The 25,246-nt window shown below is 47.4% G+C and overlaps 1 protein-coding gene across 1 annotated transcript; it reads right to left on the bottom strand.

Annotated features, from left to right (window-relative positions):
• Positions 1–17,595: 17,595 nt before the first annotated feature.
• On the bottom strand, positions 17,596–24,148 carry MSTN (myostatin). The gene is made up of 3 exons (XM_080669400.1): positions 23,662–24,148; positions 21,558–21,931; positions 17,596–19,454 (listed from the first exon to the last, which is right to left on the bottom strand). Exons 1-3 carry the CDS (start codon positions 24,032–24,034, stop codon positions 19,074–19,076), a joined length of 1,128 nt encoding a protein of 375 aa, XP_080525526.1. The 5' UTR covers positions 24,035–24,148; the 3' UTR covers positions 17,596–19,073.
• Between the last annotated feature and the right edge of the window lie 1,098 nt (positions 24,149–25,246).

Genomic DNA, 25,246 nt, shown 5'->3' on the forward strand with positions numbered 1-25,246 from the left:
CCACGGAGCCAGGCGGGCCGGGCTGAGGAGGAAACTTGATTTGGTTCATGCAGAGCGGCAGCGCCGGGGACGCTTTCAGGGGGCGCGGCTGAAGGTCAGGGTGACGGCAGCCCCCAGAGCATCTCCCTCGCGTGGTCCCTGGCCACAGCCCTGGCGCCTGGGGCCGTGGCGGTCCCTCCCCAGAAAGCAGCCCTCTGGGGCCCGCTGTGCTCGGGGCGTCGGCAGCAGGTCGGCCTCGGGGTCGCCGTGGACACTCAGCAGGGAAGGGCAGGCTGCTCTCCTGTCCTGTGGGAGATGAGACCTGGATCGATTCAAGACGCTAGGCCTCCCTCCAGTTCACGTCCAGAACTTAACCCTCCAGGGCAATGACTGACGCAGCTCCAGGAGGGGGGAGTCCCGTTAGTATGCACACCCCAACTTGACCAGCGGTCGTCCCCACTCCGTTCCCTGCTGCTGGGAGCACAGCCCACCTGGTCCTGTGCACAGCGAGGGCGGGAGCCCAGGAGCCTGTGTGAGGACAGACAGGAGGCGGGCTGCGGGGCTGCGGGGCTGTGGGGCTGCGGGCCACGGGCACCCCGGCTCCAGCCCTCCCCCAGAGCCAGGCCCTGCTCGGGCAGCGGGCTCCGGGCACCGGCCGCGGCAGCTCCCTCTCCGCCGGGGCAGCTTCTGCTGCGGCCCCAGCCTCACAGGCTTGCTGGTTTTCGCTGATTGACGTCAGCTGCCGGTGATGTCTTTCAAAGGACACATTTCCACCTTGGATCCACTCCCTGCACGGCCCCCCAAGCATGGTGGACGGACCCTGCTGAAGCCCGTCAGCGTGCTCTTAAACCAGGGGTGGGCAAACTTTGTGACTCGAGGGCCACCATGGGTTCTTAAACTGGACCGGAGGGCCGGAACAAAAGCATGGATGGAGTGTTTGTGTGAACTCATATAAATTCAAAGTAAAGGAGCGGAGGGGAGAGCAAGAGAACCGGATAGAACAGCCGGATCCGGCCCGCGGGCCGTAGTTTGCCCAAGGCTGTCTTAAACATTTAAGAATTCACATCATAGCCACTCATAATTAGGTAAACACTACTGATGGGGTTTTCAGTGTAGTTAGTATTTGCCATTGAAAAATTGTTGCTTATCTATTAGCGAGTCGGAGGTGAAAGATGCAGCCCTCCCCGGTTAGGACTGGATGACGAAGGGAAGAGAGGAAGGGTGGGTCCTTACTAGTACCGTATAGTGAGGTGAGCAACTTCTTTCTCCTCACTGAGTATGGGGTACGTGGGTCTCTATCATGAACTTAGCCTCAACCATGCCAGCAACAAGATTTTAACCAGGTGCAGCAAAGAAACAGACTTCATAATACAATAATTTGCCCAGCCGGTGTGGCTCAGTGGTTGAGCGTCTACCTATGCACCAGGAGGTCACAGTTGGATTCCCAGTCAAGGGCACATGCCCAGGATGTGAGCTCGATTCCCAGTAGGGGGCGTGCAGGAGGCAGCCCATCAATGATTCTCTCTCATCATGGATGTTTCCTCTTTCTCCCTTCCTCTCTGAAATCAATAAAAAAATATAAAAAGTGATATAATAATTTGTGCTGTTTAGGTGATCACTTAGGTCATCCTTGATTAGCAGTTATGTAGTCTCCTAAATTTAACTAGTAAATTATTCTCTCCTCTACAGCTCCTTCCAGAACCCCAAGGAAGGCTGAAAGCGTGGCTCTGGATGCATCTGTTCATAGGCCAACATGATGATGGCATGAAGTATAAACTGATTTTCCAATAGAAGCAGGAAGGGAACTGTGTTTCCAGAGCCCTGCCTCATGGTTAACAGCGAGCCTTTGCAGACAGGCTGACCAGAGCTGTAGACACACCTTGTGACCAGGGGACAAACCAGTTCCTCCTCTTGTGGAATAAACCCCCCAGTTCATTAGCAACAGGCACTGTGAGCTGCACGGTTCACGGACGGACAGGAGTAGCTCGGGCATCGATTACAAACGAAGCATTCCGTTTTGTTGCTTTTGCGCAATTATTCCAGGCAGTCCCCAAATATGCTTGTACTTCCGCCTTCATGGCTTTGCTCATGCCCTCCTAGTTCCATGGCATCTGCTCCCCTTCTCCCTCCCTTCTCCCTACCCGCCCATCCGCAGCTCGCTCCTGGCCAAGGAACTGCTGACTCATCTTTCTAGGTGTGAAGTGCCTATAGATTCCTTTCTGGTCCTCCCCCCTCTCCCCCCAGCCATATCCATTTCCATTCGAGACAGCAATAGTCTTCTTTCCACACGCGGAGCAACTGGGTTGTATTGAATTTGTGGGTTTCTCCAAAGAGAGACTGTGGTGCGTTTCACGTGCAGTAGACACTTGGAGAGGTTCACTACACTCAGACATGTTTATGGAGTGAACATTTTAATGCATAATTAGAGCTTTATTATTTTCCTTTTGTTGTGTTAAAAGTAAATGTCTTGTCTCACAATTAGATAAACTCTAAAGACTGACAGAAATATCTCAGAGATACATTTAAGTGTTTTTGCTTCTACTGAACTTAATTTTTAAAAATCCTGGCCCCATCTGATTGGCTATGGCTTTTGAAGTAGTTTTCATAACTGTTCATTTGTATACGTATATTGGCCAGTGGACTTTCTTCTTGGATCAATTGTGTGGAAGTTCCACCCGTTTTCTGCTTTGTCCCAGGGACAAGTGGGGCAGAATGACTGGGGGGGTGGAGGGGGGGTTACATGGCACAAGCCTAGCGGTTTCTAAAGTGAGAAAATGAACTGCTGATTCTGGAAGAGTTGAGAGAGATTCAGAAGGAGGGAGAAGTCTCGCGGGTCCCCAGTGCGCCTTCCCCAGCTTTAACCATGCCAACCCTTGGTCCCTCTGTTTTATCCGCTCCCCCAGCCATTGCTCCAGATTTTTTCCTTAAAGGTGGACTTCTTGGCACGTTGTTATGTGAAATATAACGCGCCCTCTTGAAGTATAAAGCTGAAGTGTTGGCATGAGCATGCGCAGTGGTATGTGAGTTCGAGGTGCAGAACATCTCCCTTACCCCACACGTGGTCCCCGCGCCGCGTTGTAGTCAGTCCCTTGGCCACCCCCACTCCTGGCAACGACGGAGGCTTACCTTTGTCTGGAGGTCGGACGAGTGGATGCAAGCAGGTGGGGCCTTGGTGCCTGGCGCGTCCCGTTTACCACCAGTCCTTGGAAAAGCACGTGTCACTGCTCTTACCAGCAGCGGTGCGGTCGGTTCTCTGTGTCACGGATGTGACACAATATGTTTACCCATCAAAGGTGATGGACATTGAGGCTGTTACCTGCTTGGGGCTGGACGTTCACATGCAGGCTTTTTTAAAAGGGATATTCTCTTGGGTAAACATCTAGGTGTGGAATTGCTAGATCATACGATGAGTATGTGTACTTTTATATAAAATGGCCCAACTGTTTTTTCAAAGGGTACGTACCATTTCAGTGAAAAATTCAGTGCATCTCAATGCAAATTTTTTAACTGAGAAAACTCCAAATGTTTGAGTTTTGCGTTTCTGTTACTAATACATCGTTGGTCTAAAGTTCTTGGCTATTTTTATTACTCAGAGCAACGAGACTCACTGAAGCAGCTATCAAGACATCTTGTTACTTGCTCCTGGCAAGATCCTGGCGCGTCTCTTAGACAGACTGGGCGCAGCCTGCCAACTATGTGCTCCCCGATGGCCGTGCAGCTGACTGGATCGCTGCAGCGTGTTCGGGTTGAGGAGAGTCAGGGCTTAAACGAGCCAGCATCTGATAAGATTTCAGATTCCAGGCGATTCACTTTTCTGATTAAATGAAACTGCTCCTGAGTACATAAGCCTTACACACAAAGTTAAAATAGGCTTTTATTAAATAGGTTTTTTTAAATTAGAGAAGTATCATTGCTATTAATTATTTTAGACAGAAATATAAACAATGGCATCCCCGTATTTTATCCTTTGATCTGGTGAAATAATTTGATTATGTCAAGAGTTCCATATCCTGGAGAGTATTTTTTTAATTTTTTTTTTTTTAGACATCAGAGTTTTGAAAGATCCTGGATTTAAGACCATGACATATTAGAAGATTAAAAGCACTTTATTGTAGTTCTTGCTTTGGTATGGTCTAGAATAGATTCAGATATATTCTTCTTATCAGCATTTCATTGTCAACTACCATTAATGGCGCGCCACAGACAATGAGGCCTAACCTAGATCTCTATCTCCTGTGCCTTTTAAGAAGAACAGATTATGTTAAAACTGCTGGATACTTCCGAGAAGACCAAGTACATCGCCTGCTCTAGCAAGGTGCAGGCGTGATCTGATCTGTCACATGAATGACAGGAATTATCGTAGGCTAGGACACAAGTTTTGGCAAGTTCTAAAAGAAAACATTCATGATAACTGTCCGACATTTATAACACAGCACAACAGGTAAATTGTCAGCCAGGGTCTGAGGTCTCATTTGGTTTCAGAGAAGGCCACATATCTGCTTGGCAATGATGCTGTTGATGGTCCCTTGAACTGGGAGAAAGTTCCAGTGACTGAAGTGACTGAATTCTGAGAGATGAGATGCCCTTAAAGTCTACGCACAGAGTCATTGGACTGATTTCCTTCAGCTTCCCAAGAGTTGGCCTGATTCTTTGCTGTAGCTACCCAGCCCGGTAGCTGGACGCGGTCCCACAGTAATACCCGTTCGCCCAAATGCTGTCGTCATTCAGGACCCGTCTAGGACGCTCAGCATCTTAGACACCGCCAATAGCTGCATCAAAGAGTGGCGACAAATCTTAGATCGGAGCTCCGAGGCAGCCCGAGGCCAGGGCCAGAAACCTGTGGAAGAAATGCTACGCCGAGCTTGAAAGGGGAGGTCCCGCCAAAACCGGTTTGGCTCAGTGGATAGAGCGTCGGCCTGCGGACTCAAGGGTCCCAGGTTCGATTCCGGTCAAGGGCATGTACCTTGGTTGATGGGCACATCCCCAGTGGGAGGTGTGCAGGAGGCAGCTGATCGATGTTTCTCTCTCATCGATGTTTCCCTCTCTGTAAAAACTCTATCCCTCTCCCTTCCTCTCTTCCTCTCTGTAAAAAAATCAATAAAATATATTTTTTTAAAAAAAAAAAGGGGGAGGTCCCTTTGCTTGAACTCTGCGTTTCCAAAGTCCTGAGACTTTGCAGAGGGGAAAGGCAGAGACAGCTTAGGTCCTACATTTAGGGGGAGGGGCCCCACCGGATCCTGGCCTCCAGGCGGGGAGAAGGAGCGCCTGCAGCTGGTGCCGTGGGAGCTGAGGACGCTCCGAGAGGCCCGGGGACCACAGGGCACGCGGTTGGCTCGGTTGAGACCCAGGTGGCTCTTCAGCCGAGAGTCAAGCTCCAGCGACAGAGACTCTCTCTTCCTTGGAATCCCTGGCGCAGTCCACACGAGTGGGGCTGGGTTGTCATGGTCACCGGCTGGGATTGAAGAGATGCAACTCACTTCTCTGTCTTCCTCTTGGTTTAAACCTTCCCTGCTCAACGATGGAAAATGCTCCAATTGCCAATCCGTTACCTGTTTTCCAGTTTAAAATGTAGGGGTTTTGCCGAAACCGGTTTGGCTCAGTGGATAGAGCGTCGGCCTGCGGACTGAAGGGTCCCGGGTTCGATTCCGGTCAAGGGCATGTACCTTGGTTGCGGGCACATCCCCAGTGGGGGGGGGGGGGGTGCAGGAGGCAGCTGATCGATGTTTCTCTCTCATCGATGTTTCTAGCTCTCTATCCCTCTCCCTTCCTCTCTGTAAAATATCAATAAAATATATTTTAAAAAAAATAATAAAAAAAAAATAAAATAAAATGTAGGGGTTTTTTTAAAGACAAACAAATGCTAAATAATTTCACGTATAGGAGGTATCTGAAGTAATCAAACTCGAAGAAACAGAAAGTGAGGTGCCATTGGCCAGGGGCTGCAGGTGGTGCTGGTGGCCGAGGAGGGTGTGACAGAGGTGTTCACGGGGCACCGAGTTTCCGTGTTCCAGGACGAACACGTTCTAAAGGCTGTTGCACAGCAATGGGGAAACGTTAGCATTGCTGCAGTGTACACGTAAAATGGTTCAGATGGTCTCTTTCGTTATTCCACCAAAATTTAAAAAGATAACAATAAATTGGACCTCATTAGGAATCATTTCGGTTGGGCTATTGCTCTTGCTCAGCATTTCTGACTTCAGAGAGGTTCTCCCCCTCCCACCGCCCTGCTTTTCTGGATGAATCTGGAATCTGGAGCACATGCGAGGCTTTCTGCCCTCCCGCGCGGGCTCGGTCTCAGCAGCATCCTTTCCTCTCCATGTTCCTGCTCTGACTCGGTTGGGCTCCCTGGTAACGGCGTGTCCCAGACGGGCAGCTGCTGAGGATTGCTGGCCACCTGGCTTTAGGGCAGCCGTGGGCAAACGACGGCCCGCGGGCCGGATCCGGCTGTTCTATCCGGTTCTCTTGCTCTCCCCTCCGCTCCTTTACTTTGAATTTATATTAGTTCACACAAACACTCCATCCATGCTTTTGTTCCGGCCCTCCGGTCCAGTTTAAGAACCCATGGTGGCCCTCGAGTCAAAAAGTTTGCCCACCCCTGGTTTAGGGCCTGTGCTGGCGCCGCGACCACTGGCTACGCTCGTGCCTCCGTTAGGAGGTCCCTGTGCTTTCCTCCCCTTAGCCAGCAGCCCGGCCAGCAGCCCGTTTACCAAGCCGGGCCCTTTCCTTCTTCATGAGTTTGGTTCAAGGTTGTCAGTCTTATTCCTCTTTTCAGAGAACCAGCGCTTGGTTCCATTGACCTTTTGTATTGTTTTCTTAGACTTGATTTTGTTTGTTTCTGCTCTGATCTTTATTATTGCCTTCCTCCTACTCACTTTCAGCTTTGTTGGCTGTGTTTCCTGAGGCAGGCCTGTAATGCTCTGAACTTCCCCCTCAGGACTGCTCTCTCTGTGTCCTATAGATTTTGGGTTGTTTTGTTCTCAGTTTCATTTGTTTCAAGTTATCTTTTTATTTAGTCCTTGATATCATGTCAACCCTTTTAAATAGCATGTTATTTAACCCCCATGTCTTTGTGTGTTTTCAGTTTTTTCTTGTGGTTGATTTCTAGTTTCCTACCATAACGGTCAGAGAAGATACTTGATGTGATTCCAATCTTCTTCAACGTATTGAGACTTGTTTTATGTCTTAACATGTGGTCTAGCCTAGAAAATGCTCCCTATGTGCTTGAAAAGAAGGTATATTCTGCTGCTTTGGGGTGAAATGCTCTGAAAATTTCAGTTAAGTCCATCTGATCCAGTATGTCATTTAAGGCTACTGTTTTCTTGTTGATTTTCTGTCTGGAAGATCTATCCACTAATGTCAATGGGGTATTAAATCCCATTACTGCCAGTCTCTCTCTTCATGCCCATGAAGATTTGCTTTACATATTTAAGTGCTCCCATGTTAGGTGCATAAATGCTTACCAGAGTAATAGCTCTTGTTGGATCTCTCCTTTTATCATTATGTAATGGCCTTTTTTGTCTCTTACTGTAGCCTTTGTTGTAAAGTCTATTTTGTCAGATGTAATTTTGCTACCCCAGCTTTTTTTTTTTTATTTCCATTTGCATGAAATAACTTTCTTCTTGTTGTTTTTCTTTCTTTCTTTTTCTTTTTGTTTTTTTTTTGTGTGGTTTTTTTGTGTGTTTTTTTTTTTTTTTTTTTTTTTTGTTTTTGTTTTTTGTTAATCCTTTCCTGAGGGAAGGGGAGGGAGAAAGACACAGAGAGAGAAACATTGATTGGTTTCCCCCAACAACCTTATAGAAAAAAATGAGCAAAGAATTAAAGCAAACAGGTAATAGAAATGGAAGTACAGACGATCCTTAAACATGAAAAGATTAATAACCTCCTTCAAAATAAGAGAAATGCAGTAAAATTTATGATAAAATACCACTTCTCACTTACCAGGCTAGAAATAAGAATGATGAGGGTGTGCGAAAATAGGTAATCTCATATACTAGTATTGTTAAGGGAAATACAAATTGGTACAACCTCTACAAAGTACAAATTGATGATATCTGTGAAAATATACTAGTAAATAATCATATCCTTTGATTCTGCAAAGGGGGTCACACACACACACACACACACACACACACACACACACACACACACAGAGCATGGCTCCCTTCAGTTCACATGGACACTACCATGTAAACTACGGCAGCATCTTACCATCCTAAAGGGAGACGGCCGAGAACCACACAAACACAGTGCAGGTGACAGGGTGGGAGGCAGAAGGAATCGGTCTCCACCGATAGTATTCAGCTGGCTGCACTCTCCCTGGAGCTGCCTTACATCTGCACTGCGGAGAGGATACACTTCCCACCGTTTAAGCCATATTTGAACTGGGGTTTCTGTTATTCTCAGCTGGGAAGTACCCTAAATGAGTAAACATGTGTAGAGCAAGTGTGTGCACACATGAATTATGTATATATCAATACACACATATATCTTTACATTTGAATAGGCTACTACTAAATCTATCATAATCAATGTAACCATTCCCTGTTGTTGGACTCTAAGTTATTTGCCATTTTAAAAATTAATAGACAACATGATTTTATACAAATGTTTTCTTTGGATAAAATTTTAAAAGTAAAATCATTTCTGCCGAAACCGGTTTGGCTCAGTGGATAGAGCGTCGGCCTGCGGACTGAAGGGTCCCGGGTTCGATTCCAGTCAAGGGCATGTACCTAGGTTGCGGGCACATCCCCAGTGGGAGGTGTGCAGGAGGCAGCTGATCGATGTTTCTTTCTCATCGATGTTTCTAGCTCTCTATCCCTCTCCCTTCCTCTCTGTAAAATATCAATAAAATATATTTAAAAAAAAAAAAGTAAAATCATTTCATAGAAATTTTAAGGATCTTGTTAAATGTTGGAAGGCAGCTAACCAGTCGGGGCCCTTCTGCAGGCAATGAATAGACTATTCCTTTCTGCACCCTTACTGATAACACTAGGTATTAATATAAAAATGTAACTCAATTGCAGGTAAAAGAATAACATGTACTTTAATTTATTATTAGTGAGAAGCAACACTGTGATTTACTAAACGATTACGTAATTTTCCAACAGTGCCTATTAGATCAGAATCAGATAAAAAAGATAAATAGCAACTACTTAGCTTTGAAGTTCAAGAGTCTAGGGTTCAGGTATATCTCTCTATATAAAAGCCAAGTGACCAGAACAGCTAGAATGACCCGAACGACCTGAACGACCGGTCACTATGACGCACACTACAGCCGGCCAGCCGGCCTGATCGGGGGCGGGGCTGGCCGGCCTACCTCCCACGGACGCTCCTCCGGCCAGCCGACCTGATCGGGGCCGGGGCTGGCCGGCCTACCTCCCACAGACGCTCCTCCTGCCAGCCAGGCCCCGAACGGCCCCAATCATGGTGGGCCGGCCGGACCCCACCCGTGCACGAATTCATGCACCGGGCCTCTAGTGAAATATAAAGAATTCATAAACAGATTCAGTCCGTCAGAACCTGGACTTGTATCTTCTCACATAAAGACCTTCTGAGCTAATTTTGGGAGTGAATTTGATGGAAGAGAAAAGCTTCAGACATTGGTGGTTTTTGGTGCCCTACCTTGGAGGCTGAGCTGGACTTAAGGAGGTAGAGACTGTATAATCCTCCTTTCAGTGTAAAGACTTGAGAGGCGGGGACACTGTGCATTGTTCTGGGGGAGTCCGGGGGAGCAGTTCCATTGACGCCGGGGTGTCATCTCCAAAGGAGAAATACTGATACAGATGACGGGCTCAGGTAAAAGAAGATGCCAGTTTTGTAAAAATTGTTGTATTTTTCACCCTGGTGGTGTGGCTCAGCTGGTTGTTGCATCTCCCAGGCACCAAAAGGTTATGGGTTTGATTCCTGGTCAGGGGACATACCTGCATAATCCCCAGGCGAGGCCCTTATGGGAGGCAACTGATCGATGTTTCTCTCACATCGATGTTCCTCGTGTGCGCGCTCTCTCTCTCTTCCTCTCTTGAAACATATCCTTTGGTGATGATTAAAGGAGATAAAAAGGGGGAAAAAAGTTGTATTTTTTCACATCTGAGCTAATGACTGAAAAATCATGCCACTACATTTATATTTATTTCTCCCATCATGTAGCACCTGTCTCAGTCACTTACTAGTCATGAGCATCTCTGAACCTCAACCTCCTCATTTTAAAATGGAGATAATCCTATATAATAAAAGCCTAATATGCAAATTGACCAAATGGTGGAACGACAAGTCGCTATGACGCACACTGACCACCAGGGGCAGACGCTCAACACAGGAGCTGCCCCTGGTGGTCAGTGCACTCCCACAGGGGGAGCGCCGCTCAGCCAGAAGCCGGGGCTCATGGCTGGCTTGCACAGCGGTGGTGGCAGAAGCCTCTCCCGCCTCCGCAGCAGCACTAAGGAGCAGCAAGCTGAGGGGTAAGGAGCAGCGAGCAGGCGGGCAGTAAGGAGCAAGGGGTCCTGGACTGCAAGAGGGCGCACGCCAGGCTAAGGAATGCCCCCCCCCCCAGTGTTCAAAGTTTGTTCACCAGGCCTATAGTCTATATATAAAAAAGGCTAATATGCAAAGTGTCCCCTCGGGAGTTCGACCGGGAGACCAGGAGTTCGATCACGTGCTATGATGTGCGCTGACCACCCGGGGAATGAAGGGAGGCCCTGGCCAGCAGCCGGAAGGCCTCGATCGGCCCTGATCGCCAGCCAGGCCTAGGGACCCTACTGTGTACAAATTTCATGCACCGGACCTCTAGTATCTATATAACGTGTGTTTCTTATAAGTAAATGCTTATGCTTCTTGTCCAAGATCCTATGGGTGGTTTATTCCTTGCCAAACTGAATAGGATATGCAAGGGCCCAACACACTATCAGGTAATAATATACCTGATCAACAGAGATATTGGATCCCTACAGTGTACGTTGTCTCAGCAAATACGCAATCATATCCCAGCCTCTGGCACAGACCCTGCCCTGAATTGGCCCTGCTCTCTGTGGCCAGAACCAGGAATCGGTCAAACACCTGGCCGGGCAAGGTGGGCTCACTGCTCACAGTCTGCTCACCTCCGTCAGCAAAGGAGCGCTCCTGGGCGCTGTTTCTCCCAGGAGACCCCACCTGTGCAGCTTGTTTTGGTCACAGGGATGGATCCTGCCCTGGGAGAGATGGGGACCAGCAACGCTCTTAACGTCTGTCTGATCCCAGCTCTGAGGATCCCAAGTTCACTGTAAGCCACAGGTCCTGGTCTAGGCCTTGGGGCCGTTGAACTGGCTGCAGGTGTATCTGCAAGTGGAAGGGCCACCTCCTCTGCTCCTTCCCGCTGTGACTTCTGTGCTGGCACCTGGCTGGTGTGGCGCTCCAGGGCCCTGGGCTCCTGCAGACCCTCCACGCAGGCATGGCGCACCTGTCACGTGTCCGGGTCTCTGAGAAGGAGCAGCTTTTCAGGAAGGCATTCTTGGAGCTGGAGGCCACGCCGCCGCCTCGGTGGCCGCCCGATGGTTTCCATTCAGCGACCTGGGTGCTCTCCCACACTCAGCCCAGTGCGCTCAGCGAATTGGTGTGTTATGTGCCGGAAACCAATCATTGTCTCACTCATAGAAAGAGGCTGGTCCACCTTGAAGCTCTGAAAGGTCAGAGCCAACCACTCCCTATCTAATTGAGACGACGGTAACTGAGGCAACTTCCCCATCTTGTAATCATGTAAATCCTTACTGATACGATAATCCGCTTATTACCTGCTTAAGGGCTATGGGTGTTTCCCAAAGCTGCTTAAGGGTAATGGGTGTATCCCATAGCCTCAATAAAAGGGATAGCAAGGCCAGAGCCTAGCGGTAGTCTACCCACTAGAGGTTGGCTCCCGCCTGGCCCCCCATTTTCCCAAATTAACTCTTTTCTAGTCTCTCTCTTCATTTTAGTGTGCGGCCTCCTCCAGAAACCAGACCCTGAGTGGGCCCTGAACCACGTGGGTCGTGTTAAGGGATCCCACAGTTATGCTCGATTCTCACTTTCAGAATCCCCTCCCAGCCTCACAAGGATCCGATGTCGTGAGGGGGGCAAGTGCGCCTGCACTGACAGGTTGCGTTGTTGCCTGGTTGGGGGCTCATGCCAGAGCTCTGAGGTCTATGGGAAGAGAGCCAGGAGGTGCTTGGCTTCCCAGTCGGAGCTCGTGTCCGTGGGAGCGGATGTGGGAAAGCCTTGCGGGGGAGCCATGGCCAAAACCGCATAATCACATTTTGTTCTGAATGGTGCCCGTCATGAGACACCAGGGAAAGAGAACCAAAGCCTCACAGAGAAACCGTTTTCCCAGTAGAATGAGCTGAGTGGTTAGAAAAGCAGAGAGGTAAATTAGCAGGTTAATACTTCTGCATTTGGGGTTAAAGGAACCTTTCAGATTTAATGGAATCAAATTTCGCTGTCGGCCCCTCTCAGGAGGACTTTCCAATAGATTTCCTTGGGATCTGAATCAGAGAATATGTTGTAGATCTCTGTAAGCTAATTCTAAAGTAAAAGAATTTTATGGAAGTCAGTTTATAAAGAAAGTCAATATATGTGTGTATTTAATAAAAACATCACCTTTATTATGGAGCAGGAATAATAGCAGTGTACTACGACATTTTTTTCTGCCTTGCAGGAATCCAACACTGGAATAAACTAACACTGAGGTCACATGTCTGTTTCATTACCAGAGTATGTACTTCTATGTCAGGAACAATTTGCATAACGTTAACCCCCAGCTGAAGTGAAATACTCAACCTTTAAAATGGATTTTTAGAGAGATGCCCGCTGCTATTACCCAGACATGTATGTCTGTCAGATCAAATGAGCAGCCTCGTGTGTAAAATCTCACGTTCTTGGGCCTCCTGAGCTTTTGACAGGATATGATATTCATTGAGTGTCTGATATGTCAAAGTACATGTAAATATTCCCTCTATCTTGCGTTTTAAATGGCAACAAAGATCGTCTTGCTAGGACATGTAGTACATGCTATCTACTGAAAATGCGTTCACTTTCCAAAGACTTCCTCTGCAAAATCCCACCCGGCGTGAATGAACTAAATTTAGCGCCGTTCTGCACGGCTTGGCGTCTTACTCAGGATGACCACAGTTAGTGATGTTTGATGTGTTTTGCAGTGTGAGCTGGGACTGAATGGCCATGGAAATGAAATTCCAACACCACATGTCACATGCCAGGCGAGTCATGACTTCATGGCACATTGTAGTATGTTTTAATTTATTAATTATATTTCGGGGTAGTATTGGTTTTATCTTTTTAAGTTATTTGTTATTTTTAATGGATTTTTAAAAATCACGCTACATTTTTAATAAGTACTGTTGGAGTGAATGATCAAACAAGTGTAACACTGATTTATATGTCTATTTTTTAATTGGAGTATAATTGATAGATTTCTATTTCTTGTATAGTTAATATACAGATATTCGATGCTATGTTCCCTTGGGCAACTAGATTAAAATTTCTTTTAGCCTCAATTCCTGTATGCATGGCTATAGTAATAATACTTAACTTTCAGCATTGTAGAGGTGAAATACATCAGTAATGTGAAAGCGCTTTGAAAACTATTTAATTATTATTTCAATTTTTATCCCTCTTCCCAATGAAGCCGATCACACACTCGCGTAGATTTCCCTCTAGAGTCCGTTTGTCCAGAAAGAGGCGCAGGCTGCTAGGAGATTTGTGTGGACAGAGGTAAGTTATTATACTCCTGTGGGCAATGACTTAGTGTCCAGCATCGCCTCTCCCCAGCTCATAGTTCACGGCTCAGAGCGCTTTGGTTTTAGCTCCTCTGCCCTTTGCCTTTGGGCTCGTTCCCTACGTGCAGACCCGGCATCCCTTCTGCTCCAGCGTCTTGTTTCCTGAACCAATCACGGCCTGCTCCTGGACCGTCCTGAGCCAATCGCGGCCTGCTCCTGGACAGTCCTGAGCCAATCACGGCCTGCTCCTGGACAGTCCTGAGCCAATCGCGGCCTGCTCCTGGACAGTCCTGAGCCAATCGCGGCCTGCTCCTGGACAGTCCTGAGCCAATCGCGGCCTGCTCCTGGACAGTCCTGAGCCAATCGCGGCCTGCTCCTGGACAGTCCTGAGCCAATCGCGGCCTGCTCCTGGACAGTCCTGAGCCAATCGCGGCCTGCTCCTGGACAGTCCTGAGCCAATCGCGGCCTGCTCCTGGACAGTCCTGAGCCAATCGCGGCCTGCTCCTGGACAGTCCTGAGCCAATCGCGGCCTGCTCCTGGACAGTCCTGAGCCAATCGCGGCCTGCTCCTGGACAGTCCTGAGCCAATCGCGGCCTGCTCCTGGACAGTCCTGAGCCAATCGCGGCCTGCTCCTGGACAGTCCTGAGCCAATCGCGGCCTGCTCCTGGACAGTCCTGAGCCAATCGCGGCCTGCTCCTGGACAGTCCCCTCTAGGCTCCCGTCCTGTCACATGTGAATTAGATGACTCTAGGCCTTCCAGCTCTCACATCCGACACCAGCTCATTTCCGTGCCTGTGTATGTATATATCTGCTACGCTAATCACTTGCTCTTTATCCATCTTCTCATTCATACCAACTCTTCCTCCTTCACTAAAATGCAGCCACACCACCTTTTGCACAAACCGGTGCTGAATCCACATGAGGCTCTCTCACAACATACAGACCTGAAAAAGCAGATTTTACTCTTCTCTTAGGGCTTGGTGAAGAGCTGTTGCAACCAGCACAATGAATCACTATTGCTCTTAGTTCAAATCCAGGCCCTGCCACTGACATACCTCCTATGGTCTCGATTCCTCCGAGTTCTCGTCTGTAAGTTGGGGACAATAATGTATCTCACACTGAGCATGTTAGAAAAGTTCCTGGCACAAATCTGGTACTGAATAAATGTTACCATTTCACACCCTACTGATTCTGACACCCAGACATCAGAAACCTGGATTGTTTCTTGATTCTGTTTTTGACACATAAAAAGGGTTTATAATTTGAACTCATTTGTCCAGTTTAATCTATCACAAAGTTGCCAGTTGGTGATTACATGATCCTTAAGAAACATAGAATATCTTAGAAAATAAGTTAAGACATCCAGTGACTTTCCTGGCTGGCGTGGCTCAGTGGTTGAGCATCGACCTATGAACCAGGAGATCACGGTTTGATTCCAGGTCAGGGCACATGCCCTGGTTGTGGGCTCGATCCCCAGTGGGGAGCATGCAGGAGGCAGCCGATCAGTGATTCTCTCTGATCATTGTTATTTCTATCTCTCCCTTCCTCTCTGAAATCAACAAAAAAATATATATATAAAAGCCTAAGCGACCGGCCGACCAGCTGACCAGCCGACCATCCAGTAGCTATGACGCGCACTGACCACCAGGGGGCAGATGCTCAATGCCGGAACTCCCAAGCTGTGGTGACTTGGCAGCTGTGGTTCTCAGGTGACACACCTGGAACCAGAGAGGAGAGAGCCTGATTCCAGGGTGCGTCACCTGAGAACCGCCCTCCTGCAATCCAGGACCCCTCGGGGGATGTCGGAGAGCTGGTTTCAGCCCGATCCCCACAGGCCAGGCCGAGGGACCCCACCAGTGCATGAATCCGCGAACCGGTCCTCTAGTATATTATAAAAAAAGACATCCAGTGATTTGATACTCCTTTTCCTTTTCCAACACTCACATTGTTTAGTGACAAAACTAATTAATTAGAAAGCACATCTTTACAAATACACTTTATTAGTTCATAAACAATAATTTTTATCTTAAGAAGGAAAATTCAGTATCCCTCCTAAGGGTTTATAAACTAGGTTCGATGAATGAGCTGTAGGAAGGACCTAAATTCCCTGATATTATGTCCAAATTTGTGTTTTATTTTTTCTGGTGAGAGTGTTTCTAGTCTTCAACAGGTTTCAAAAGGGTCATTGACATTCTAATGTCTGTGAGTCACGGCTTAAAGTTAAATAAACTGGATTTTTAGGAGGGGGGAGTTTTAAGTGCGTTTTAATTTAGTTACTGCCAAAGTCAAATTATTGCCTTCTTTATTTTAATGAAATAAAGTTCTATACAGAACTGCAAAAACCAACCTGAATACAAAAAGAACTAGAGAGTTTGGAAAGGTTTTTTCTTTATCTTTATTATTTTTAACTCATGTAAGTTTGTGGGAAGTATTACCCCAAAATTCAGACTATTAAACCTGATACGGTGCATTGAGCTTTACATGACGTCTTCTCAAAATCTCAGGGGTTAGAATGACGGTGTGCACGTGTGTGTCCTCCGGGTGCTGGCATGCAAATGCCGTGCCGCGGACAGCCAGGCAGAAGCCCTGGCCTTCCTGGGACCCCGCAAACAGCAGTGCACAGGCCCGTCACAGAGAGTCCCGTCGCCTCCTCCCACGGTCCCGTCAGCTTCCGGAGAGGGCCAGCACGGGGACAGCGGTGATGGGACCCTGGCCCAGGTAAAGGTGGCTCTAGCGATTGGGGCGTGGCTGCCAGGAAACAGAGGGTGCTCCTTCCTCACGCGGCCCGCCACAGAGGCCAAGGTCTCCCGCTACTTGTACTCCAGCCTGCGGTCCATTCATTTTTTTTTTAATATATTTTATTGATTTTTTACAGAGAGGAAGGGAGAAGGATAGAGAGTTAGAAACATCGATGGGAGAGAAACATCGATCAGCTGCCTCCTGCACACCTCCTACTGGGGATGTGCCCGCAACCAAGGTCCATGCCCTTGACCGGAATAGAACCTGGGACCCTTCAGTCCGCAGGCCGACGCTCTATCCACTGAGCCAAACCGGTTAGGGCTCTGGGGTCCATTCATGGATCCAGCCCGCGGGCCGTAGTTTGCCCACGGCTGGCCTAGGACCTCGACTTGTGGGTCAGGAATACTCGGGTCCTGGAAGAGGTAGGTCCCAGGGGGTGCACCTGCAAGTGGCCTCCCCCCCACAGGGGCAGCCCCCTCTGCGCCAGCCTCCCCGGTGTGACACACGTCAGTGTTCGCATCAGCAGAAGGAGCAGCCCTGGCTGTGACATCACTGGTGCTTAAAAGCTACATTCATGGGAATGACAGATTAGCGTTTAGGATCCATGACACTAGATGGCATGTTAGTCACCTGTGACTGCTTTACAGCCACGTCACTAAACGGCGGACGGTGGAGAAGGGAGGTGGGTCGGAGAGACGAGGCGCACGGCTGCCCTCGGGGTGTCCAGGCACTCTGTCGCTGTTTGTCAGTCCCCTTGGGAACTGGTGCCCACACGGCCCCGAGGAATGTGCCGGTGTCACCGAGTGCGAGGAAGCGAGGCCGCCGCCGTGTCCCGTGGCCGCGGCAGGACTGTAACCCTAGGACCGCGGCGCTGCCAGCTGCCATCGCTTGGAAGGGGAACCTATGAAAACATATAAATAGTTTTCAGGTCACGATAAAGAGGAAGGAAACCGACAGAGCGAGCCCTTATGTTCATGTGTCAAGCAGCTGGACCGGGACCGAATGGGCAGCAGTGTCGCTCCTGAGCACCAGCGGGGAGGCCTGAACGCCCCACAGCAGACTTGGTGCCGAGCCACCTGACGGTGATAATAAAGTGAAAACCGGAAACCTAGAATTAATCTGCATAACGTGAAACTGTTGTGTCTTCCAGAAAAGGTGAAAACACTTTAATATAATGTATATTGTTTCTACACATTGCAGGTAAGAAATAATTTCACTTCATCATAAGTACGATGAATTTGATTAACAAAATGCTAATTTACAAAACAGAAGTAAATATATGCAGAAATATATTCATTGTTGAATTATAAAATAAAATTAACAGTTCTTGTTAAGATCATCAGCTTATTACTCTGTATTTCAGATGATAGGATGAAGTCATTTTGGTGTGCTTAGTAATATTTATAAGTATTAAAATAATGGAACGTTGAGATTTGAGTACAATGACAGTAAACCATGGAAATTTCACATTCACAGTATACAGCCATCATCAATCCATAAGTGAATGTTTATAATGTAAAAAAATAGAAAATGATTGTAATATAACCATCTAACCATTAGCGTATGGAGTTTTAAGACCACTATTTTATTTGCTAATTTCTCTGAAGTATAGGCAGTTGCTTCTCTGTCAGATGAGACATGTCTTTGTGCCTTCATACTTAATTTGAAATGTCCCTACTGTAAAAATATACCAAAGTAAATAAAAAAGGACTCACTTATTTACAAAAAAAAATATTGTATACACATTATATAAATGCAGCTGTTTCAAAGTCTTTTATACAATATTGATAGAATCTGTCATTTTTATTACTTTATCATAAAAACTGCAGTGTTGCAAAGGCAGGCTGTAATTTTTAAATTTTTGTAATTTGGAAATTTTGATAGAAATGAATACTTTTGGGCTACCTTTTAAGATAAATCCGTTTCTCCAAGTATACTACAAAAACGGCTCTTCTTGTCCTAAAGGAAATGCGTTCCCATGTGGAGGTCTAGGAAAGTATGCCTGAAGGAAGGAATAACTCTTCACCTTGCTGAATGTTTTTACCTGATAACCTGATGGCATCGGCCGTTCCGTCTATTGTGTTAGCACCATTGGCGTGGATTGTCATGTACTGAACCAATGAATACAGGAATGGGAGCTTGCATATTGTGTCCCATCCCTATTTTTGTGGCATTTCATCTCACCAAGTATTCTATCAGACAGTGTAAGTTCAAGTGTGTACGGATGGCTCAAACGATAGGACGTAACAGCGCTGCGTTTCACCAATACCACCTGCAGGGTTTGTGCAGACACTAAATGCAACTCTAGAGAATGAACTGACGGCACTCCTTTTGCCCGCGGCTGCCTACTGTGACATGCTGTGTGTGTGAATCTAAGTGTGATTTGACCTCCTAGTTCAAAACTCTGGGAATCAGGGAGCTTTCTGGTGTGTGATTTATTTAGATGGTTAAATGCCAATCACTGCATATATTCTCGCTGTTAGTTCGCGTCCTGTTGTGTGTGCTGATGTGACGGTACATGCTGTCTGTAGGCTGAGAGCCCGGGCACACATTCACAGGTCACAATTGCTGAGGGGAAGGCCTTCCACGTTCTAGAAAGTCGCGAACCAAATAGCAGTTTCATGAGCACCCACAGCGATCTACGACCATGGCCGGAATTTTCCCGTATATTATTTGTTCTTTGCCGTTAAAATACAGCATATTAATGGGAGACATCTTGGCGGGAGTACAGCAGGGGCCTGCGGAGCCCCTGGGGTTTGCTTGGTGTACAAGGTGAGTATGAGGGTATTTTTGTAGAAATACAAATTCACACTCTCCAGAGCAATAATTGGCCTTATATCTTTTGGGGGCAATAATCCAGTCCCATCCGAACGCCTCGAAATCCACAGTCAGAGGGTAACGGCAGCAGCGCGACTCCGTGGAGTGCTCGTCACAGTCGAGGCCAAAGTCTCTTCTGGATCTTTTGGGCGTGTCTGTTACCTTGACTTCCAGAAAGGGGTTCTGGGTAAAAAGGAAAGAGCAGTCAGTACCACCCATAGGTCCTGGAACACTGGCCTGTCTCGAGAAGTCGTTACTGAAGAGAAACTAATCCTTCTGCTTACACACGTTTGTTTTTAAAAGGCACAGGACTAGGGAATTGTAATTTACACTAGGATTGATTCTTCCCTTATACAACAGCAATACAGATTTCCCTGCGCATTTAGAGGATGCTCTGGAAATATGTATAGACTGTTTATGAGAAGAAAGGAGAGCGGGGAGAGGGAAGAGGTTAGATCACTCCCTCTCGTCTCTCTTATTGATCAAATATGTGGGCTCTGTCGGTGGACTCTTGGGGAGGTAGGCTCACTCAGCCATTCCCACTCGCGGAAACGTGGGTATGGAAGCAGAATCAAGTAGGCACCCCCCAGCACTGTGGGGACTGTAATGGGAAAGGGAAGGGAGGGGTGAAGGAGGTGGTATTAGTGGGCTGGACAGAGAAACTCTAAGAGAAGAGTGACAGATGCAGAAAAAGGTCCAATAATGTTTCCTTTATTCTTTCACTGAAAGATGTTTCTAATCAGATATTTAAACCATCATTTTCTAATCTAACCCTTCCCCTGCACCCATCTTTTCATGCATTTGAGACTTTTTCTTTCTACATGAAAAACTCTAAGGAATATGTCATGTTAACCACCTGTTTAATAATAACGAAAATCTATCACATCACCAACTCTGATCATTAAAATGCTACTTATAAAAAGAACACTTTCTCAAATAATGAATAATGGTTCTTATCCTACACCAAAATCAAAAGAGACCTACCAGCCATTGTTATTTAAGGTTATAAAAACAGTAACATCATTTGGAGAGTCAATAACATTTTATGTAGCATATTTAAAGAAAAATAGGTCATTTGGAAAACTGTATCATTTCTTTAAGAATATGTTTTCATTAAAGTAGAGCTGACTTAATACCACTTAGTAAGAAAACTAAAAAAAGCAACATTTATTGCTTGCAAGTATAATCTTTTGTTGTAAATGATATCAATAGATGGAAATGAAAATATGGTCACATTAATCTGTTTTTGTAAACACAAGCATAAGTAAACAGAAAAGTGAGTAGTTCTAAATTTACACTAGGTTTTAAACTTGTTTTATTAATTTTTATAATATATAGGGCATCGTCATCTGCTTGGCCTGATAGGAAATTAGTTGGCATACCCTAAGTAAACTCTTTTTTTTTTTTAAATATATTTTATTGATATTTTACAGAGAGGAAGGAAGAGGGATAGAGAGTCAGAAACATCGATGAGAGAGAAACATCCATCAGCTGCCTCCTGCACAGTCCCTACTGGGGATGTGCCCGCAACCAAGTCACGTGCCCTTGACCGGAATCGAACCCGGGACCTCTCAGTCCGCAGGCCGACGCTCTATCCACTGAGCCAAACCGGTTTTGGCCTAAGTAAACTCTTGAATATTTACTATTGAATGGTAAGGCAGCTCAGAAATAACCTAGGCAGCTCAGGGTAACTAGCCTGAGCACTGAATTTTATTAGCATGAGTCACAAAGTAATCTACATATACATTTGCTCCAACAGCCTACAAAATAGCAAACATACTTATGAGGGACCTTTAATATAGTGTATAAGACTAAACATATTGTACTTAGTTCATGGCTATAAATAAAAGCATTTTATTTTAATTATAACTTACAAAGCTTCTTTTTTATGCTTTATTAAGGCAAAAAAATTCAACACATTGCACTCTGGGGCAGGGGGAGAGGGAGTTTAAATTTCTTGGATAGGTACTCAAATCCACTATGAAGATTTCATGCTTGTATTCATATAATCATGTAGAACATATCCAAGCCCAATTCAAAAGAACTACCTAAGAAGCTAAGGACTGTGGAATACCTTTTTTAAAAATCCTGATGCAAAGTAAAAGTATCAGGAGGGTGTTTCAGAGGGTGTGAAACCAGATACCCACTTTTATTGGGTACAGGGCTAAGATACCCGTGTTTGGCTTGTGAGCATAGGAGTCGGTGGCTCTCCTTCACTCTGACTTGTTCCCATTCCGATGAAAACCTCACGGGGCTGTGAGGACGCTGCTTTCCATCATCACTTACCAGCCCATCCTCTCCGGGTCCGGGGAAGGTCACAGCAAGGTCACGACCATTCTCATCCAAAGCTTTGATTTCAATGCCCAAGTTGGATTCGGGCTGTTTGAGCCAGTTTTGCAACACTGTCTTCACATCGATGCTCTGCCAAATGCCAGCGCCCGGGCTCATGTCGAGTTTCAGGGATCGGATTCCCGTGTACCTCGTCCCGTCTTTCATGGGCTTGACGAGTCTCAGGATCTGCACAAACACCGTCGTGGGCGCCTGGACGGGTCTCAGATAGATCCACAGCTGGGCCTTCACCACTTTATTGAACTGTATCTTAGAGCTGAACTTAAAGAAGCAGCATTTGGGTTTTCCTTCCACCTGCGTCAGAAGGTCGGCTAAAACATGAATCAGAAAAGAGTTACTGAAATTACTTCTCATAAAAAAAAAATGACCAAAACCTTTCATATTAACTGGTGAGTATTTTTTTTTCCCTATTGGATTCATGAATGTATATTTAGTCTTTTAAGATGAAAAACTGGAGAATTTCATTCATAACTCAGAAAAATATCCAAGAAAAGAAGGACTCTAGTTCTTCAGAATTTTTTAGATGTTTTTTCAGCTGTTTATGAGGGATCTGCTCCCTTTCCAGAGAACTGTGGACGCGGGGAAACCCTGGGAAGGAACGAGCCGCGGACGCGATTTTAAAATGATGATGATTCGAGAGAACAAGAGATAGCGTGGGGGAACATCCACTTAGAATTCTTTGGGAATCTGAGCAGTTACACTTCCTGAGCAGCTGTACCAGTCAGTCTGGCGAAGGAGCCCTCCCCCCGGCCTCAATTACCTGGGGACAGACACAGCCACAGCCGAGCTGGGAGTGAGCAGAAATACAGTGCCTCTGCCGCGTTTGGGCTCTGGAACCGCGTTTGAAAGGATCGGGACCAGGCAGGCGATGAGCACCAACAGCTAAGGGCTAACTCGGGGCCATTTCCAAAGCTAGAAAGCACGTCCCTGGTGCCAGGCTGCCGGTGCAGGCAGAAGCCCTTAGAAATGCCTCTCCCCCTGGTGTCCCCGAGACGGTTTATACAGGAGGCCGAGCTGCTCCGGGACCCGCTGAGACCGAGCCTCCAAGGAGAGGCCTCGGTTGCAGTTTCGCCCGGTGACCGGGCCGGGAGAACAGTGTTCTGGAGCTGTGCTGAGCCCAGCTTCAAGGGCAGAAAGCGCTGCGTAAGGCAAGCCCGCAGACCCACGGCACCGGCCTTTCTGGTCGTGCCTCCCCGTTGAGGTGTCTGGCTCCCTTCCTAGGATGTGGTTTGGAACTGACGGCAGAAGGAGTTGTACGAAATGCATTCTCTGCCGGTAGCCGTCCGCCCTCCCTGGAGAACTGGGTAATATTCTAGAAGTTCTTGGGCAGCGGGCCCGCCTGGGAATACGCAGGCCGGGTCCTGCAGCCGAGCACTGTGGTCCAGGTTTACGTGGGGCTTTGCGAGCTATAACCTACTCGGCTGGAGAGTTTATTTCTCAGGCATCCCCCGATCATTAGCTCAGGATAATCATTATGCTGTGCGCTTTGTCACTGCGCTTTTTAATACAGTGCGTTTAAAAAATACTCCCTCACACGCTCCAGCGTGATCGCTTTTGACATGAAATAGTTTAATTTGCCAAGAACACAGACACCCTGAGAGGAATGGTTTTGAATTCCAGGAGTCATTCCAGGTGGCCGGCAAAGGCTCAGCTGGGCTGACTCACAGACTTCCCCCGGTCCCTGTTCTCGGTAAAAAACCTCATCCCTAGACAGGCATGTTTCAAGCAACCAAAGGCAATCGTGGATTTCACGTGGGTTGTAACATGGCCTGTAGCACCTCTCCCAGCTGCCCGGTGCCGGTGACTGTGACAGCCTGGACGCATTGCCGCTGCCACATCACACTGCACACGGAGCGCGCTTGGCGAGCACGCTCAGACACGAGTCTGCTTAGGGTCGCTCTCCTGAAATCCCGGAAACAAAGCAAAGCCGCGGTCCCTCCTACTTCCATAAACCCCGCTCGTTAAGGAGCCTGAGCACAGACCCGTTTCCCACACCCCCCGGGAGGACAGCCGGCAGGGCCGGTGCCGGGCGGCTACTCACGCGCCGTGGGCATGGCGATGACTATCTCCGTGGTGGCGTGGTAGTCGTCCTCCTCCAGGGAGCCCTCGCTGCCGCCGTCCCGCTGCACGTCGTCCTGGTCGATCAGCTCCCGCAGCGGCGGGGCCCGAGGCAGGAGCTGCCGGATGGCTTCCTTGCTGATGTTGGGAGCCATCTCCAGGCGGAGTTTGCTGAGGATCTGGATCTTTATGGCTTCTATCCTGGACGACTTGGTGTTCTGCCTCCAGGTGCACGCGTTGCACGGGCCCTCTTTCTCCGCATCGCCTTTCGGCTCGCCGTCCTCGTTCAGGTCCACGGGGCCGGCCACGATCAGCACGAACAGGGAAATGGACACGTAGATTTGCAGTTTTTGCATGATGGAGAAATCTGTGCGCTCTTTTCCTCGCTCCTGTCCCCTCCTGTGCTTTTGAGTAATGCCAAGCGAAGCGGAATGCCTGGACCGTCGGAGACACCGGTGGCCACACCAGGGAATCTTACACGCTGTCTTCCAAGTGGCTTTTTATATTCCGACTTGGATGAGACCAGTGTCGTCAGGGCCTGTGATTGGCTCCTGCTCCACAATGAATCTCGCTGTCAGAGGTTAAACCCTGTCTGTCACAAGTCACCAGGCAGTGTTCTGTTACAGGCGAGGGCGAGCTGATGCCTCTGAGTGCTGCAGAAAAGAAATAAATCTACGAATCGGGAGGGAGAGAGGTGACAGTGGAGAAATGGAAGTATGTAAACAAAACATGAACCGCACTTCAGTCTCACTGAGCTTTACCTGTGGGACTCGGAAGTTTTCATTGAAACAAGTGAGTCTAAGTTTACACTTCCTATTTTACAAGTGGAAATGTTACTGCCTCAAGAATTAAAAATTATTTTATGCTGTTTCAGCAAGCATTTGAAGTAAAAAAAAAAATTATTGGTTGTATTACATTATTTTTAGTCCTGTGAAATTAGGAAAATGTACATTTAAATTAGGAAGACCTGAATGAAGTCAGGGTTGTCATACTAGTAAAAGGTTTTCAGCTCTAATTTGAGAAACTTTTCTTCCTGACTACATTTTTAGCACACGTTGAAAATCATACTTCCCATAATGTCACAGTGCACATGGAATTGTTTTTACATAATTTAGTATCTTTTACTCATATAAAAATTGTGCTCTTTTTATTATTTACTATTTTTATTTCCTATTCTAAAATTGCAGGCGAATAACTCTCAGGAGATGTACTGCTTCATAGTTTATTACCAAGAGCATATGGTGAGCCAGTCGGAAACTCCTGAACTCAGAATAAGAAAAGGGTTGGACTTTCCGACCAGCAGTGTAGCACCTACTACATCCGCCTCAGATGCCGGTGGTAAAAGCAAGACATGTGGTCTCTGTGCCCCAGAAATTATGTCAGGATATTGTGAGCGCACAAGGGAAGGCCCCACCATCCAAGGGCGCCCGTTCCCCCCAGTACTGTGATGGGGCTGCACCCCTTTGCCATCTCTCATTTTGACCAGAGGGCACACACCTGGCGGGCTTGCGGGGGGAGGTCGGGGAGCAGAGACAGGGCCCTGTGCGCGACACCTGAGCGGCCGCTGA

Source organism: Plecotus auritus (assembly GCF_963455305.1).
Source record: "Plecotus auritus genome assembly, chromosome: 5".
In the NCBI taxonomy this organism is placed as follows: Eukaryota; Metazoa; Chordata; class Mammalia; order Chiroptera; family Vespertilionidae; genus Plecotus; species Plecotus auritus.

What these genes read in the sequence shown, in the direction of transcription:
- MSTN (XM_080669400.1), bottom strand. Translation starts at nt 24,034, where the DNA reads ATGCAAAAACTGCAAATCTACGTGTCCATTTCCCTGTTCGTGCTGATC. An exon ending in CATCGCCATGCCCACGGCGC is followed by an intron (nt 21,932 to 23,661) that starts GTGAGTAGCCGC and finishes TTCATGTTTTAG; the next exon opens with CCGACCTTCTGACGCAGGTG. An exon ending in GACCCGGAGAGGATGGGCTG is followed by an intron (nt 19,455 to 21,557) that starts GTAAGTGATGAT and finishes CTTTTTACCCAG; the next exon opens with AACCCCTTTCTGGAAGTCAA.